The sequence below is a fragment of the Bemisia tabaci genome, chromosome 3, assembly GCF_918797505.1.
Source record: "Bemisia tabaci chromosome 3, PGI_BMITA_v3".
In the NCBI taxonomy this organism is placed as follows: Eukaryota; Metazoa; Arthropoda; class Insecta; order Hemiptera; family Aleyrodidae; genus Bemisia; species Bemisia tabaci.
In genome coordinates this window covers 33,625,568-33,644,934 of record NC_092795.1, presented here as the reverse complement: position 1 = coordinate 33,644,934, position 19,367 = coordinate 33,625,568, and the positions used below count along the sequence as shown (strand labels likewise).

Genomic DNA, 19,367 nt, shown 5'->3' with positions numbered 1-19,367 from the left:
TGTACCTGTCCTATCGTGAAGTTTCTAATACGATTACAAAAAGGCTTAAGAGTGGTTGTACCTGTCCTATCGTGAAGTTTCTTTCAAGAAACATCACTTTTTTAGAGTGACGAAATGAACGTGAAAATTCGTAGTTTGAGTAAACATTCTGATGTCCGACCTCTTTCAATTGCTGGATCCGCTGTGCGTCTTGGTGCGCGTGGCGGATAAAAGCTCCATCAAGAACTGAAAGGGCTCAAAGGACCCGTTTCCGGGGTTTTCAAAACTTTCGCCGAGCGAGCGCGAGGCGCGCTCCCGCCCGTCGTCAAACGAAAACAATTGAGCTCCTTGCTTCAAAACGAATTTGTGAATGTTTATTCTTTTCCACGCTGCCGAATTTTTGTTTATGGGTTTGTCAACTCTGTGCTTTTCGTGGCTGTTGTTCAGGAACACACTTGAAAATGACTTTTTTTTTTTTTTTTTTTTTTTTTTTTTTTTTTTTTTTTTTGAGCAACTGTACAAGAAACCCCGCGATTAAACGACCTGAATGAAAATAAGAATTTGTTTAAGTCAAACAAGGCTTTTTTTTTCCTAAGTTTTTTTTTTTAAAAAAAAATCGCAATCGCTATATCCCCATCCGAAGCAATGAAATAGCTATTTTTTATTCAGATCGAATTATAATATAATCAATTTTTGAAAATTTCATTTTTTTTTTTTTTTTTTTTTTTTGTCAAGCGAGATTTATTCAATAAGTACATATATTTACAAGATAGTGAAAATATCTTATTACTAGTTTGCTGTTTGCTTGGCGATAAGTAGGTATAAATTATATCTATTCGTAACTTAGTATGTATGATAGTGAGATACGTAATGTGAAGATAGTGAATAAGATAAGTAAGATGAAAAGTAATATTAGCATAGAATAAAGTCAAGAATTAACTTCGCGAGACACGCCGGAATTACCATCTGGTATATCTTCGGCTGGGGGTGGGGGTTGGGGGTTGAGTGGAGGTTGGTTTTGATAGAGAGGGGATTTTGTTGTTAAGATGTCTTTTGTGTACTTTTGAATTGAGTTCCAGTTTGCGGGACATTTTAGAATGGTTATTTGAAAGTTTGAGGGAGTAAGAGTAGTGTCAAGTTCTAAATCTAAAAGGCGTTTCTTGTTAATAAATCTAGAGCATGAAAAGAAAGTGTGTTCCGGCGTGTCTCGCTCAGTGATACAAAATTTACAATTTTCGGAATCTGTTTTCTTAAACCTAAACAAGTATGCACCAAAAACACCATGTCCCGTGAAGAGTTGCGTCAGCCAAAAGTCAGGATATCCGTAGTTCCGCCTAAGCCATGATTCTGGGTCCGGGATCAGCTGCTTGCACCAGGAATCCCCCGGGTTGTCCCTCCAACGGTCACACCACTCACTTAAGATTTCGTCATGGATCTCCTCAAAATTCTCGGTTTTCAAGGATCTCCTAAACTTCTCCTCTATAAGTAGGTCCGTCGGAGGGAGACCGGTCAAGATATCAAGACAGTTGGCTGACGCAGTCCTATAGGCCATGCACAATGCTCTCTTAAGGGGCCGTAGAGTCTTAGTGATCTCTTTAAGATTATATTTCAAAGTTAAGGCAGGTGAATCTCCCCAGGCCGCGATTCCGTAGAAGATTACAGAAAAGACGGCCTGAAAAATCATCAGTCTACGTCTATACTGCGAGCCGAAGCAGTTAGGAACGATGGAACGAAGGGCATTGATAGTCTTTTTCGCTTTACAGCAAACCGCCCGGATGTGCTGGGACATCCTCAAGCCCTTGTCTAAATAGAAACCAAGGTGCCTGAGGGATGTCCCAACACTAACCGGTACGTCGTCGACCACAATCTCCACATCCTTCAATCTCCTGGGAGCCTCGATCAAGAGGGCTTCAGTCTTTGTGGGTTCCAAGGTAAGATCTCTTTCGTTAAGTTTCGTTTTAGCCAGTTTGGTAACTCTATCTGTTTCTAGTTGAAGGTAATCTGGTGAACATGAGATAACAAATAGCAGATCATCAGCGTATGCAATAATCTTGGAGGGATGGATGTCTAGGTCAACAATTTCGTCATATATGAGATTCCACAGGAGGGGTCCCAATATCGAACCCTGGGCAGCACCGGATGTTAATCTAATAAGATTTCCGTCGGATATAAGATATCTATCCGTTAGGTAGTTTTGGATAATTGCAAGGATATAAGGGGGTGCAAATTGCTTGACTAGGCATTCAATAACATCTCGCCAGCGTAAACTATTAAAGGCGTTTTTAACATCCACCCCTATGAGGCACAGGGTTCTTCTGTGTCTCCAAGGGAGGAGTCTGTTCTCGTCATAGATTTTTCTTAGAGCACGGAGAGCATCCAGGGTCGACCTCCCCCTGCGGAACCCATATTGATTGTCAGAGACTTTAACAAAGGCAAGCATACGGTCATATAAAATGTATTCTAAAAGTTTGGAAAAGCAGTTGAGCATACAAATCGGTCTGTAGCGTACATCAGCGGAAGGTGAATTTGAGTTTTTTGCAATTAGTGCCAGTCTTGCAATTTTCCAGTTATCTGGGAATACTGATGAGGTTAGGAGGGTATTAAACATTTGTGTGACATGGTTAATATTGGAAGATACGAAGGTTTTGACAATTATCGGATCGATATGGTCCGGGCCTGGCGCTTTCTTAGGTTTAAGTCGGTTAAGGGCGTTTAATAATTCGCCTGTCGTAATTAAGGGGATGTCATCCTTAATCACTTCAGGTTTGTCCCAAGTCGTAATTGGGTGGGAGGGAAAAAGGTCAGATATCAGTCTTCTATTCTCTTGCAATGATAATGTATGTGTATCGTGTCTTTTATTATTTTTAAAACGATACATAACCGACTTGTACGCTCTACCGTATGGGTCTTTTTCTAGATCATTAACCCAAGTTTTCCATGTCTTTCTCTTAGAACTAGTGATTTCAGCTGCTAGTAGGGAACGAGCTTCTTTAAGTTTTGTCTTTAAAATACTGGTAGGTCTGTGTTGACTGTTAAAAAACGAAATTTTCCTGTGGAGTTTAAAGACTGATTTACGTAGGGCTTTGATATTCTCGTTCCACCAGTATTTAGCAGGTTTTTTCTTTACACTGTCTTTTCTTGTAAAATGTGAATCACAGAGATCCGTAAGGATTCACTCACAATCTAATGGTGTCAAATCCTCAGTGAAAATTTCATTTAAATCCCTCTCTCGCTCTACGAGCTGCACATACCGCACAATAAAGTATATGTATTCCCACTGTGTCCCGGTAATCACGTCTAATGGCAGTCATTCTTTTCGATGAATCGATTGATCTGCCCTTTAAACCTACGGAAAAGGGTCGATTGTGAGGGTGTTCACAACGAATAACTTACTAATCGATTCTTTATCCTACAAGTGGAAACATATCGATTGTCGGCTATTCACGCCTCCCCACTGATCACATCTGAATCCGCAAAACCATGGAAATCATCAGAACAGAGAGTGTGTGAGAATTGGGAGTATAAAATTCTGCAGAATATATCCCAAAAGAAATTCTCTTGCAAACGTGGCATTTTGTCCATTAACTGATCCAAATGCGAACGAAAAAGTTTGCACCACCGTCTCACCGTATGCGGAACTCAGCAGGGAGACAAAGAAACGGAAGTGGCGAATTTTCGCGGATAACAATCAGACCACCGAAACTTGAGACTAATAAAAACTTGCGTTATCAAATTTGACCTGCATCGGAGCCCGCAAAATTTTACAGCTCCTTTATTCGTCCCGGAAACCTCATTCTCGGGCGCTTGAAAACTCGGAAGTAGATGAGAGCCACGAAGCGCCCCCCTCCTCACCCTCCCCCTTCTTAACCCCCCTTCTTTCCCCCTCAATTATTCTGAACCCTCAGGATTTACTTACATCGCACTCTACGTAAACTTATTGTGTCAAGCTGACGAGATCGCATTCATTATTCGGATAAAAGTATCGGCTGTCGATAAGTATCGGTGGATTTCCGTTGAAATATATATTTTTCGATTTATCGAAATAATCGATACGTTTCTCAATAGGAAGTGACGTCACGTTTGGATCAATCATTGCACATGTAATCCAATAAAAGAGTGGATGCGTCTGAGCGCGGTTTTTATTCTCAGCCAAGGCGCACGAAAAATGCATGGCAAGTGGTTCATTGTTGTTTCGCTAAAGTAGTCGTAATTTTTCTCGAAGATATCCGCTTACGCTTGTTATGCTGCATTTTGAAGTACAGGGTACAAAAAAAGTGTTTTTAAATTTTGCTTAAACGCTTGTCCCTATTATTTTACAAAAGTATCCCTCAGATTGATATCCTGGAAATACATTTATAACAAGAGCGATTAATGAGCTCATAAATTTTTTTAAAATTATTCCTGGAGTCAGATTTTTGGAGTCAGACAACTTTTAAAATTATTATTATTTCTCTCCTTAGTTAAAATTGCAAATTCTGCCCTGGATTTACTCAGACCGTTTCTTTTACCGGAGTGAAAAGATAGGCGAAAATTGTCAAATTCGCCCATGAGCTTTTATAATTTATACTTTAGGGATAGTATGGCAAAGTCTCTGAAATATATTTTCTGTGCATCATACTCACGAACGTAGTATTGACAGTTTCGCCTCTGGTGACGTTCAGTGGTGGATGTTGTAAACAAGCTCCGAAGTCTTGGTCGTAGGGTGGAGCATCGTATAAAACAGGTGGTGTGAGAACAATTAATTTGTTTAGAAACTCAGGAGGAACTGGGCCCCGCTCTGGGTCCATTTTCTGAAAGGAAAATCCACCATGCCAACGTCATTCTGCTGTATTCGATGATGAAAGGTAGATAGTTTGAGTCATTATTCAATCAGAATTTTAGTCATATATTTAAAAACGAAAAACGGGTTACCAGTCTAAAGTACATGGAAAGGATAAAATTATCTCTCTGTTAATAATATTTAAACTCGAAGTAAGAGCCACAGGGGCTTACTGCTTACTTAGATTAAGGTGTTTCAAAGTTTCACCCGACGATATATTCTTTTGTTCATTAACGGGTATACTTGCCCTACCTATCAACAATTAAGATCCAAAATTTTCCCTCCACTTTCTGCTCTCAATACCATACAGTAGACTCTGGATTATCCGGATTAATTGGTGCCGGACCCGATCCGGATGAAAAAGAAAGCCGGATAATAATAGTAAACACAAACACCACCAACCAACACCACAGTTTTCTTATTATGTATACATCATGTACATACCAACACGAATTTAAAAGGTTAACGCCAAACTGAAGGACTCAATGGTGATTGTGAATGGTACCCGACAACGATAAATTACAGTACAACTATTAAAGCGCACAATGCGTGAAGTATTCATGCAGTCTTGTAGCCGCTAATGTGCGTTTTAGGCTAACTAACCGACTGCACTGCGTTTGGCGTAATGCGAGAAGTATTTATGCAATCTAGTAGGCGCTAATGCGTTCCACGCCGACCTCACTGTTTGGCGCAATGAGTGAAGTATTCCTTCAGCCTTGCAGGCGCCAATATGTCTTGCGACCGCTTCTCCGCGGATCCGCTTACTTATCGGAATGCGTACGTAGTTACATGGTTGCAAACTCGCTCCGGATAATCCAGAGTCCGGATAATACGAAGCCGGATAATCCAGAGTCTACTGTACTTTCAAAGTTTTTTCATAAAATCCCTCTCTTTTTCAAACGAATTAATCTCCAAATTTAGTGCATTCTTTCTTTGTTCTATCTTTTAATTTCGTGTACTACCCTTTTGTGACCCCTAATTTTTAAATTTTTTAAATTCTGTACTACACTATTTTGATCTCTCCTCTAAGGTGCTAATGGCTCAAATGTTAAAAGCACGCCAAATAAACGTATCTACCAACCAACAATTCTTTACAATTAATATATCAGGGAATGTCTATCAAATATTTCATGAGAGAATTTTTTACCGTTCCTGATCATTAAGTCACAGTTAAATGGAATTTTGCAGTTTTGCAGTGCAATATTAGCAGATTGGGCCCCTAGGCTCCCAGAATCAGGTCCCAGTCGGCTCATTTTCATCTAAAAACGGTGCATTTTTTTGTAACGTGAAATCGAGTGAATAATAGATGACCAGTATTGTATTACCCGAAGAATATGATCAGCCAGGTCCTCGTACTGCCTGATGTAGAGTGGTAGTGTTTCTGGGCCATAAATTGTTGACGCACCTTCATAACGCTGCACCTGTTTCCATAAAACAGCATAAGTTAGATCGCGCTTAACCGAATAGACTCTAGTGACATCAAGATCAAACAGAAAAAAAGGAATAATATTTAATTTGAAAAATAGAATGAAATTGTGAATCAACCACTGTACTAATTGCGAGGGGCGTTGGTTCATTTGAAAGGTGTTGTTCTCAATGCTTCGGGAAAACTATAAATTATTTTCTGGGGTTCGTCCCCGATTTTTAAATCCCTAAAAACTCATAAATTGGATGAGGGGAAGTGGGGGTTTTTTGTTTTTCGGAAAAGTTTTGTTGCTACGCATCTTACTTTACTGTTTGCTGTCTTTTTATCAGCTGTTTTCATTCAACAATCATCATTAAGTGAGGTTACTTCCAACACTCAACTGCCATCAACTTACATTTTTCTTTTCCCGCGTTTTTTTTTTTTTTTTTTTTTTTTTTTTTTTTTTTTACGGTTTTTCATGATTGGTTCCATATTTTTCCTATTGCCAATTTTTCCTCATTAAGGCAATAACCTCCAAGTTTTTTTTCTCATTTCCGATCAGAACTTTTCACGCTGTTTCTTTTCAATGTGTATAAATATGTTTATTATTAATTTCCATTTTCATTTCATCCTTTTTCTTCTGATTTATTTTTTTTAATTTAAAAATTGAACTTTTCAGTTATGATTTTGTTAAAATAATAATAATTTTTACTAATTTTAATTTTAAATTTAACAGTTGTTATGAGTGAAATTTTCAATGACCGAGGCGGTCGTCCTCCAAAACGTGGTCGCGTTTTCCAGAATTCTTCGCATGTTCGTTTAGTGAAGCAAGAACTTAACTCTGTTATTAATATAGAAAATCAAAGTTTCATTTCTTCATTTCGGAAGTATAAAATTGATGATCAGAACTTTGATGAAAATTTTGTTACCAAATTTTCAGTCGGTTCAATGAATATAATTTGTCATCATTGTGATGCTCGCCATTTTCAGGGTGACATGTCCAATGGTCATTTTAATAACTGCTGCCAAAATGGCTTAATTTCTTTAACGAGTATTCGGACAAATACCGATTTGAAATCATTATTTTTATATTCTTCAAATTTCATAAAGCATATCAGAAATTATAATAGTGCTGTTGCTTTTGCCTCTTTCTCTGTAAATCGAATTGATATTCCGGGTGATGGACCTTATTGCTTTAAATTTCAAGGATCCATATATATGTAAGTTTATTTAATATTTACCGTTACGTAACGTACTTTTTTCAGTTTCTCAGTCCGTCCCTCCCTCCTTCCCACCCCTTAACGCATCCGGAATGCAGCTGCATTCCGGATGCATTTAAAAAATAAAAAAAGATCTTCTTTAAAATTAGTTTGAAAACAAATGTAAAACCTAAAAAATAATTTTGTATGAAGATTAAAACAAAATTTTAGTTTAAAGTTTACTAAATAAAATTACAATTTTTGAAAACATTTGTTATATTTATTCTCTCAAAGAAATAATTAGACCCGATTCAAAGACAAAACAGAAAATTAAATGAAAATAAATAAAAAAAAAAAAAAAATGTGAAAGTGAAAAGTGTACAGGAAAAATAAGGGGCTGCGAAGCAGCCCCATAAGCCCCTAGTATCCTTTAAACTTGTATTCTTCCAAAATCTTCAATTTTAGATAAAAAACCAACGAACATTTTTACAATCAATTATTTTTTTCTCCGCCTTGAATTTTACACAGGAGAAAATGCGCGACTAGCTTAGTTCATACCCACTCCGAACATCTTCTCCTTTTTTCAAGGTAAGACTAGGTTTCTCTCTGATGGTTTCATTCCAGTTTTCGTCGAGCCATGCTATGTCGGCTCATCTATGTATTTTAAACCTATATTTGCCAAGTAGTTAGGAAAGTTTTCACCAGTGAAAATGTAAAGTGGTAAGAATAGGTTCAAAAATTGAGGGTTGTCGAATTTTATATTGGGACGTCAATTAATTTGTTAATGTAGGTAACTGATGACTGATTCTTGATTACTTTTTAGCTTTGTGGATATCCCTGGATCACAAAATCTCAAAAGAGACTAAAATTTACTTTGAGAAAAATTTAGATCAATAGAAATTCCAATTAATAAATTCCTTTCGAGAATCCTCGTAGAATCGACAGAAAATCTTCAAGTTGAAAACATTGTTTTTTCTATATATAACTCATTTAGAAAAAAGAAAATAGATTTTCTTTGATTTGATATATCGATTGTTTCATAAACGTTTAAATTGGCGAGGCTCACTGTTGCAAAATCTCAAGACTCTCCACTGTTCGCAGAGAATGTTCGCGTTGTTGATACAAAATAAAGCGTTTTGATTTCTATTGACGTCACAGCGAGGGACTTAACTTTCTATATTCCCAACGACGAATCGTTCTTTCATAAAAAAAAAATCCGAAAACTCTCCCTTCTTTACGACACTTCATTTTTTTTTATTCTCTTTTCAAGGCTCAAGAGTGTTGCTCAATCTTCGTGATATTGTAAAGAACCACGTTTCCTCCTGATTAAATGACCGATGGAAAGACTTCTTTCCGATGTTCAGCTAGCTCGGCCTTTTCTAAGCTGCAGGTCTAAGGAAAAAAGAGGATGAGAGGAAACTCGTTGAATCAAGATTGAACCTTTTAAAGATAAACGGGGGAAAAAACATGGAAAACAAAACGCCCGTGCAGAAAAACGAAGACAAATAAACAGAATTCTCCATTTTCCTTGAGGCCTGCCTTTTTTGTAACAAAATAATTAATTAATTAATTAATTGAAAAAATAAGGATGAGTCATGCTCGATTTGACTTCGAGTTTAGGGGGTGCACTCGTCTTTTACCCGGTGAACGATTCGAAATACTCCGTTTGCTTTTTGCCTTTTTTATCTGCCTCGGAAACTTTAAGTGGCTGCTGCAATGACTTACGATCTGAAGCACACTTAAGAACAGTTCTCAGTTCTGTGATTCCGCGTTGTTTGTCTTGAAGGAGGAAAGATCAGTTGAGAATAAAATTCTGAAGTCGATAACTCCGTAAAGGTAAGTATACTCGTTCCTCTTCTTCCTTCCTTTTTTTCTTCTTCTTCTGTTTTTCTTTCTTTTTTCCTAATTCCTCTTTTTCTTTCTTTTTCTTCTTTCTCGTTTTCCTTTTTCTTTTTTCTTTTATTCTTCTTTCTCTCTTTCTCCTTTTATTTTATTCTTCTTTCTCTCTTTTTCTTTTTTTCTTTCCTTTTTTTTCTTTTTTCTTTTTTCTTCTTTCTTTGTTTTCTTTTCTCTTTTTTGTCATGGGAACGGAGTTCCCCATGATATTACAATCGTTCCGTTGCTTTCGCTATGGGATTCCCTATACCTCTGCGACCTTGAGCGTTTCGCCCAGTCTCCGATTTTTGGTTGATTTTCCGATGTATCAAAAACCGTTGTATTTTTTAGCCAATCATGTCTCTACGTCAAGTTGTGTTGATTTCTAAAATTCGCTTTCAGCGAGTCTTTTGTTCTCCCAGTGATCAACTGGAGAGAACTTTCCTTTCACTCTGGGCTATTTAATCAATGTAAAATCTCGAAAAATCTCGATCGCTAGTGAGATTCTCCTCTGTTCTCTTGTAAAAAATCGCTTGAAAAAGCGATTTTTTGTATGTGTGAGTGCGCTCCCATAAGATCTGATGTAACCGCTTATTGTATTAGTGTGTATTTTACAGGGGTTTTTTGAGACTACCGATAGTCGCTGTTCGATACGTCGATACGTCGATTCAATTCTAAACCTACCAACCCTTTCCTACAAAATACCCTGTTCCTTCTGAGTTTCCTTAACTTTGCCTTCTTTAACTCCGTTTCTAAATAAACTGTATTAATTATCTGAAGTTCTTTATATCTTAAAGCTTCAATTTCCAATATGAATTTCCTAACTTTTTCACCATTCTCCTTATAAAACAAAATCAATTTACGTATGTACTTTTTACCCTTGTGTTTAGCGCTTGTTTCATTTGTGCGTCAGCTTTGATACAATGGCGGATTGTTTACGTTCATTTTATAGTTGAGCATTTTCCAATTTTTTCCTTTAAATCTCTTCGAAAAAGTCCCAAAATGACTTAGCACTCTTTAAATAAGTAATTCACCCCTTCAACTTAACATTGATGGTACTTTGGATGGTTCCACCTTTTGCAGTGAGAGAAACTGAATTGCCGAGTTTCTGAGCTGGCTATGGCTGGCTCCTTGGTTTGTCCGTGTCCTTCGGTTTGATTTGTGATTTGTGCAACTTCCTTAATGGATAATCTTACTTATCAAAATACTCTTTGACTGTGCGTGGAGTGTAATTTTGTCTTGAGTCTTGACAGCATTAGCACCATGTGAATCAAAATTTCAATCAACTCCATTTTTGCCGCAGGGTAGGGATCCTTTAGCTATCCTACCGCTATCAGAGTGCTGTCGAGAAACTAATCACAACTGTCGGTATGTTCTGTTGAGCAGTTATGTAAATATAAAACGGTTGTATTTGTTAGTCAATTTCTTTTGTATGTGAACAATAACTGAATGTCCAGAATTCCAAACATCTGACTGTATCTCAAGTATATGTCGGAAATATTTATCAAGGTCAGAGTTTGTGAATCCTTGGCAGCAGTTAATGAATTTCCCCTAAGTAACAACTTCGCTCAACAAAGTTTGGTAAGTAAGTATACAGCTCAGATCCACCATCGTACACATATAATTACATATTAGTTTAAACTCAGTGCGAGTAATGTTTTGAGGGTAAAGTGTTCTCTATTCTCCAACATTTATTAGCAGGGGTGCGAATTGCGCGGAGGCTGAGAGGTACTTGTTATTTTTCTAGATTTTTCAGATTTGCAATTTTTGTGGAATACTTACTGTGACTTTGGCACACATTCTAAAATTAACAAGAAATTCCACAAAAGTTTGATCAGCGCGTTGTGCTGACCTTCTTGCGAGAACCTAGCCCGAAGCTGAAAATTGCAGAGGCATGAAACAATGTTCACTTTGGTTTGTGAGATTTTCTTATAAACTTGGCATCCTCATATTTGTCCGACTTTTACCAAAATAATCTTGAAATTATCTCTCCCATCACCACATAGCAACAAAATTAGCATAAACATTCTTGATAAGAGGTGGCATAGTATCCAGAGACCCCTGAGAGTTTTGTATTAAATACTAATGATGCTCCTCTGGCAGAATTAAAAATTGACCATTCTAAACTACATACTCATATCAACAGCTCTTGCTGACAACAACCTGCTACCTTCATCAACTTAATCTGAAGTTTAGAATAATAGATAAGCCGCCAACTAATGTACTATCATTTCCATGCAAACAGTCAACCTTGTATTTATTGAGGAATGATAAATACAGTTTTTACTATGCCTTAGAGTTCTTACCATAATTCTTACCATTTGGAGTCAGGAAATAAAAATAATTGCTTCATTGTTTGCATTTTTATTGGCCAACTAAGTTCACAGTGGAACTTTCGTCTACTTGGTGTTAATGAAGGTAAATATTTATTCTTCTCTTATTTGGATGAGAATTACCTAGGTACATCAAATAGGTATGACATACTGTGACACTGGGTGCCGCTACTAGGTACTCTACTTATATTTCAACGATACTGGAAAAATTCATAACTCAGGTAAGGGCGTTATCTTGCAAGCTACAGAGCTAGTAATTAGTCATATTTCGATCCTTTGAGATTCTTTCATCATTCAGAAATAAAAAACTAAATTCAGCTGGAACAGGCACATTTCTAGGAAGGAATGTGACGGATCATTTATATTTAATTTATATCTCATCGTCATCTCATTTATCAAACAATGCTTCTCGTCCTCATCTTGTTCTAATCTTGTTGAGAGCAGGCGAAGATTTGAAATGCGCGCTACAGATTCGGTAGTCGCCTGGCAAAAGTGGTACCCGCCTGACGTCACAAAACTTCAAGATGGCAACAAAAATCAAACTGGGACAATAATCAAAGAAAAGGACTGTGGTGGTTACAAAGGAATACCTAAATGATCATTCATTTTTTCGAACCCTTATAATTTAAAAAAATTAATTTGAAGTGAAGTACGTATTTGGAGACTTTACACTTTACTGGGAGAACATCCAATGCCCAGCATGAGCATTGGAAACGTCATTCGTGAACTCAAAATGACCGACTTGTTTCCACCTCGAGATGTCGTTTCTGACTGGTAAATCTGCGCAGAACCACGAAGTTCCGTTTTTAGGCAAATTCTTTTTTTTGGGAGGTTCCGATTGGTTATTTTTCGCCATCAGTTTTCTGTTCGTTGGTGCAAAAGATCGCCTACCTCGTTGCTCTTGAGAAGCCGCCATTATCCCACCTCAAATTTTAAACATAGATATAAAGAAATAATAACCATCGTACAAGGTGGAAAATTGCTCTGGAGGACCCGTTACGGATATATGAGCCAAAATCAGAACTCGATTGATGGATTTAATCCATGAATACAGAAATATTGCCCCAGTTTACTGCCGCGATAGCAAATGCATGTTGAGATGAACCTTGAGACACATGGGGGCATAGGCAAACAATGTCTCACAGAGAAAGGCGCTTACTCCGTCTTGACATATCACATCAGTGGACAAAGTCTCAAGGACTTCTTTTGTGAAGCCCCGCTCAGCGTCCGAGATCACTTAACTGTTTTCTTTTTTCCCGCTGCTCCGCGCGATGAGATGGCTCAGATGACTACGGCACCATTCTCAAACGGGTATTAACGCCCTCTTTTGTGCGAGCGGGGGTTCGAATCTCGTAGGGAACACTTAATTTTTACTGGTTGTATTGAATGTTTTAGACCAATCATCTAACAATAATTAATACTTGGCAACTTAGGAAGCACATAGGTCCCTTATGATGCGTATTCGGGCATATGTGTAGAGTAAACATATCATACGTAGGGTGTCCCAAAAGTACCGGGACTGGTTCTGTAACTTCAAAAGTATGATAGATACAGACATGATTTTGGTCTTATTTTAAAGATCAACTCAATACCTATCGATTAAAACCAAGATCAGCTCAATCGGATAAAAATTTACCGAGTTATGGCAATTTGAAATCAGTGAGGAAAGTTTACCCCTACGGTTTTTAGGAAGATTTTTCCCTTACCAGAATTCAAAAAGTTAATATTCGTATCCACTTTCCTCCGAATCTTCCATAACTTCCTTTTGCCTTTCAAAGTACCGTCCATCAAACCGGATGCACTTTTTCATGCGCTCTTGCCACTTATCCAACATTGTTTTCCTGAATTCTTCCTCTGGGATGGAGTTGAAGAAGTTTTGAATTGCATTCTGGATTTCGGTCTTCGATACGAATCTTCGTCCGCGAAGCTCCTTTTTAAGCGTAGAAAACATCCAAAAATCACATGGAGCCAAGTCAGGGCTGTAAGGGGGATGAGGGATTGTTTCAACTCCATTTTTACTTATAAATTCACGTGTTAAGCTCGATGTGTGAGGCCGCGCATTGTCTTGATGGAGTATCCACGAAGCTTTCAAGTCCGACCGTTTCCGGGAAATGTGCATTCTCAACTCCTTTAGTACTTTGCAATAATACGCACTGTCAACTGTTGTGTTTGATGGTACAAAATGTTGATTTTTTTTTTTTATTTGCACAAAATATAATATGTACAGGATGGTTTTTAGATGTTGTAAAAAACTTAAATTTAACTTATAAGATAAACTTATACTATGTTACGAATATTTGTTTTAGCTAAGTAACTAGGAATATATTAAAACAAATTAATATATGATATACACCCTCTTTGTAGTGAGGAGAAAAATGAAAACAATTTTGCTTTAGAGTAAAAATGTCTTTTTGATTTAACCTGGACGGTGGGAGACCGAGATCGGTCAAAGACCCAAGAACCCCTGATTGCGTTCGAAAAGCGCAAGGAGGCTCATTGATTTAAAAGATGGAAAATTTTGAGAACCCCTGGATTCCCAGCTCGTGGCGTTTACGACGTTTTAATCTTCGGATGCATCGGTCTTTTTCGAGAAGTGCGAGCGCTTCAGGATTGGGGTGCCAATGCAACCTATTTTCATAAGAGTTATACATTTTTGTTATGTAGTACTCTACAGAGTCAATTTTGAGATCAGCGCGAATATCCACGTTTCTCTCATACCATCTGGCTTTTGAAATGCTTCGTAAAATTTTCATTTGGATGATTTCTATATTTTTAATGTTAGATTTGGATGCGCAGCCCCACAACTGGCATCCATAACTCCAAACCGGTCTCAACATTGTCTTGTAGAGGAGCACTTTGGTTTCTAAGGGTAACTTGGATTTGCGGCCTATCAGCCACTGCATATCGTGAAATTTAAGTCTTAATTGTTCGACTTTTTTCTTTATGTGTGCACCCCATTTGAGCCTGGAATCCAGATGGAGGCCTAAATAACGGGCGACTGTGTCGCGAGGAATTTCAGAATTTCCTAAATGAAGAGGAATGTGAACAAAAGGTCTGTCGGTGAACACAATTTCTACCGACTTAGACGCATTTAGTTTTGTTTTATCTTTGTTAGTCCATTTATTAATCCTATTTAGGTGGGATTGAGCATTAAAACGAGCCTCCCTGTAACTTTTCGACGCTGCTAGCACGAGCGTATCATCGGCATAAACTCCCAATTCCCCCCCCCCCCTCCCAGACTGACAAAATGTTGATAAATGACACCTCGAAAATCAAAAAACACAATAAGCATCACTTTACAGGCCGATTTTTCGATTCACGGCGATGAAGAATCTTCCTTAAAAACCGTAGGGTAAACTTTCCTCACTGATTTCAAATTGCCATTACTCGGTCAATTTTTATCCGATTGAGCTGATCTTGGTTTTAATCGATAGGTATTGAGTTGATCTTTAAAATGAAACCAAAATCATGTCTGTATCTATCATACTTTCGAAGTTACAGAACAAGTCCCGGTGCTTTTGGGACACCTTATGTATACTTTACGTCGAAAAAGCGAACCTGAAACTTAAATGCGTTAACTTCCGAAAACCATATATAATCCAACGAAAATAAATAATTGGTACATAACAGCTTTCTTGTATGCAAAGAAAATAATTAAAAATGTTAAAAAAGAGATGTCAACACAAAATTACATAGCCCCTTCAATTCAGAAGATACTACAAACGAACTGTACCTTAACATTTTCATATCCCAGAAGCTAACGTTCCCATGACGAATATTGCTATCGCTAGCGATTGCAAAATCCAACTTGTCTTCTTCTTTTTATAAACGAGATTTTGATATCAGAGGAGTTGTAAACATAAATGCATACAAATATTTAGTTTACTTATATAAAAGTTTGGTTATTGGTATTAACGTATTTAAAAAAATCCGTGACTCTCTTCGGCGCAAGACCAGCCGTCAGTTTTTTGGCTGATTTTCCGAGAGAAAGTGAGGAATATGTTTCGACAAATGAGTTCAAATAATCCGGAGTTCGGATAATAATCCGACGTTTAATTATATTAAATGTTTTTGGAAACGCGCGTGAACTCCGAAAATTTTTAGTGTAAATTAGAAACTTTTTAACGAGAATTTTTACAGGTAGTGGGCAATTACGAGTACGACACGGATAGAAGTTCGATGGTGATTAAATATCATAGCTGAACTGCAAATTTCGTTACGCTTTGCAATCGCATGATTAAAAGTTTATCGCTCAACTTGCATCAAGTTTAAAGACTCGAATGGATGGCAGTCTCCTGCACCGACACAAATATACTACCAACGGAGGCAATCATGCGTGAAAGGCAACACTTCCAGAATAGCGCTGGTTGTTATAAAAGGAAGAAAAGTTACATTTTTTTAGGAATCGCGGAGAAAATGAAGTACTAAGAACACAGCATAACTCCAACGTGCTTGAAAGAATTGTAATACAAAATTTAAGAGGTGCCTCACCGAGTGCGAGAGTTCTTTTCATCAGTCGGAGAAGCCAGCTACCCGGCTAACGAATTTTTTATGATAATACTACGCGGCTTAATAATCGCTGTGCAACGGCGAGCAACTCAGAGCGCCTTCGTTACCTCGTGTATGCAACACGGACATCCATAGAACACGAATAATTGCATTCAGGAGTTATTATCTATTTTGAGGTCATCGCTCACAAGAAGATGCTACCAGGACGCAGTTGACCCACATCAGTTAAAAAAAATTTCATCTCCCTTGTTTCTTCTTGTTTTAATTATTCCCAAAACAATATTTTAAAACTTTTTCCCTGCATTTTAAAGATTATAGTTGTAAAGTTTCAAAATACAGTTTCTTTCGGTTTTTTGGTGAACACGATTTAAAGCATTAGAAGAATTAGGACAAAAACTGATGTAAGTCATTGACTGTTGATCTAAGCATTGAAAGCAAACCTGCCAGCTTTTTTTTCCCGTTCGCAGATAAAACGATTATTTCTATTTGACATATCCGTTATGTTAAAAAGAACTACGCACCATTGTAGCAAATCGAAATGGAATACTATAGGCACGTAAATCTAGATTCTTCTTTATTTATTTAGTGTGTGCATAGTTCTTTTTAGCACAAATGCGTCCATTTATCGTTAGCGTATCGGAAGTTTCGAATGACTTTGATCGATAAATTCCTAGTTCAGCAATGCAATTCATAGATAAAGGTCATCCGAAAACGATTCTATAATAGACCCACACCATAGCACATACGTCTTTCTTTTAAAAACTCTCCGTGTGGATGCAGGCATAACCCATTATCTAATTAACTTGGCCATTATTCTCTGTTCCCGCTAGAAAATTTATATTCGCCAAGTGCTAAACAAAATCTGAGATTGGGGAGTAGTTTGGAGGGAAACATGTGTGGAAACACTCGCCACTTCCGGACCTTGATTTTTCGTCATTGGCCTTATGGGCCGTCCCTAAATTATGTAACGCATTTTTTCGGCAGTTTTGACTCCCCCCTCCCTTGTAACGCTCTCGTGACGTAGCCTCCTATCCTTTAACATGTAAAAAAATGGCGTAGGGCTCTTCCGATCCCCCCCCCTCCTCCCCTAGAACGGTACGTGACGGGGCGGCTCCATACTATTTGGCGAATGTCGCGTGGCGCAGAGGAGTCGCTTTTACTGTAGGGATGGTCAAATATTTAGATAATCGAATATCCGATATTCGAATTATCGGCATCGAGATAATCGCATCACATTCAAATATTCGCATCCGAAGTATTCGAAATCGCAAATTCGAATACTCGAATAATCGCATTCGAATTCGATACCCGTCCATCCCTATCGTCAATCTCGTGACCGTCTTAGTTAAAAGTGTCATTTATCTCTCACGGTTCATAAAAAATCAAAAATCGAGGCAATAATCGAAAATATTCGAATTTCCGCTTCCGAAGTATTCGCAATCGCAAGATTCGAATTCTCAAATAATCGCATTCGAAAAGTTTCGAATATTCGCATTCGAATTCGATATTCGTCCATCCCTAGCTTTTAGTTTCGTACCTCGTATTCCTCGGGCGTGGTGATGTAGTCGCTGTACTCGTTGCAAAGGCCGGCGATGATAACGTGGGTGTCATCGGCGAGGCCGAGGCGATTGCGGAGGGCGGTTCTGAGGCGGCGGCCGGCCATCGTCGTGAACTCCCCCGGCACGCAGGCCACCGCCAGCTGCCCAATCGTCGCCAGGTGCGTCGGCACGATCTCCGGTTGCCATTGGAAAGGGAAGTTCATCTGGAGCACAGAATACACAACAAAGAACATCAGCGACTCGCCGAACATCTCAAAACACCGCAGGGACAGCGGGTTGATACGGGAGCGTTCATAAATGACATAACGCAATTTTTCGGCATTTTTGACATCCCTCCTCATTGTAACCCTGGTAAAAATTGGCGATAAGAGCTGCGTTTCAAAATACCATAGGAATTCTCATAGCCGGCTAAAGAAGGCTACAGAAAATCATATATCTGGCTGTAGAATGCGAAGAAAATCATACGGCTGGGCTATACGAAGCGATAAAAAATTATGCAGCCGGGCTGTAGCTCCTATCGCCGGGCTTTACACTTTATCGCCGGGCTTTACACTTTATCGCCTGGCTGTTGCTTTTTCGCCATCGATTTTAAAAGGCTATAAGAAATTGTATAGAAATTCGTGTGCTTTGTAAATCCTTAAGTTTGTACGGAATCACCTTATTATTTACAAAACACACATTATATTTTCCTTAAATACATATTTTTTTTCATCAATTAAAATGAGAATAACCCATACAGGATGTGCAATTTCAAACTCATGAGTTGAATAACGGTGACTCCGCCACATTAAATATTGGAGCCTAACACAAAGCGGAGCGGCGCGGCGACGCACTGGCGCCTACAAACCCAACAGGGATACTTCACGCATTGCGCAACGCGTGAAGTATCCCTGTTAGGTTTGTAGGCGCCAATGCGCGTTTCGCGCTGGCTGCCCGCCTGCCGCGCCGCAGCGTGCCACGCCAAGGCGCTTAAAGCAACTATTTCACACCAGAGGTATTGCACAGTATCATACGAAACTGAAAGCGCTCTAATATATTAGGACTAGCAGGCATCCATCAAAAATACGGAGCTTTCCTTGCAAAATAAATGAAGATACTACGGTCCGAAAAGAGAGCAGTAGTCCAAAAACTCACTAGGTCCTAGCATCCGTAATTGGACCGCGTTAAACAGAAAGGAACCAAGCCACATCAGCTATTGCCAAATTTGATCGGGCAATTTAATTTTTTACATGAAAATGGTTGTGCGTATTTTGGTGCAAATTCCGGTGAATTTTCTCCATAATTCAAAGCAAATTCCTTAAAATTTTGAAAGGAAATTGCGCAGATGACCTCTCGTTAAAAATGAAATCTCTCTGTTAAATTTTGGCAATAGCTGATGTGGCTTGGTTCCTTTCTGTTTAACGCGGTCCAATTAGTAACGTTTAGCATACACTTTATCGCCTACCTGTTGCTTGGTCGCCATCGGCTACAAAAGGCTATAAGAAATTGTGTAGCCGGCTATAGAAGCTATTGGAAATCTTACAGCCGACTGTAGGTCTATGGTATTTTGGAACACAGATTCTACTGCCAATTTTTACCAGGGAACGCTTTCGTGACGTAGGGCTCTATCGTTTGTCACGTAAAACAAAATGGAGTAACGCTCTTCTCAGCCTCTCTAGCTCCACCCCCACCTCCCAACCACATTGAGCG

General features: G+C 38.5%; 1 protein-coding gene across 1 annotated transcript in view; it reads right to left on the bottom strand.

Moving 5' to 3' along the window:
* The window catches only part of CDase (neutral ceramidase), a 41,081-nt gene that overhangs the window by 2,485 nt on the left and 19,229 nt on the right, over positions 1–19,367 (bottom strand). Inside the window, exons 11-13 of the mRNA XM_072298209.1 lie at positions 17,657–17,881; positions 6,124–6,219; positions 4,602–4,769 (exon numbers count right to left, since the gene is read on the bottom strand). Coding sequence (XP_072154310.1) covers positions 4,602–4,769; positions 6,124–6,219; positions 17,657–17,881 — 489 coding nt within the window. The remainder of the gene's footprint in view (positions 1–4,601; positions 4,770–6,123; positions 6,220–17,656; positions 17,882–19,367) is intronic.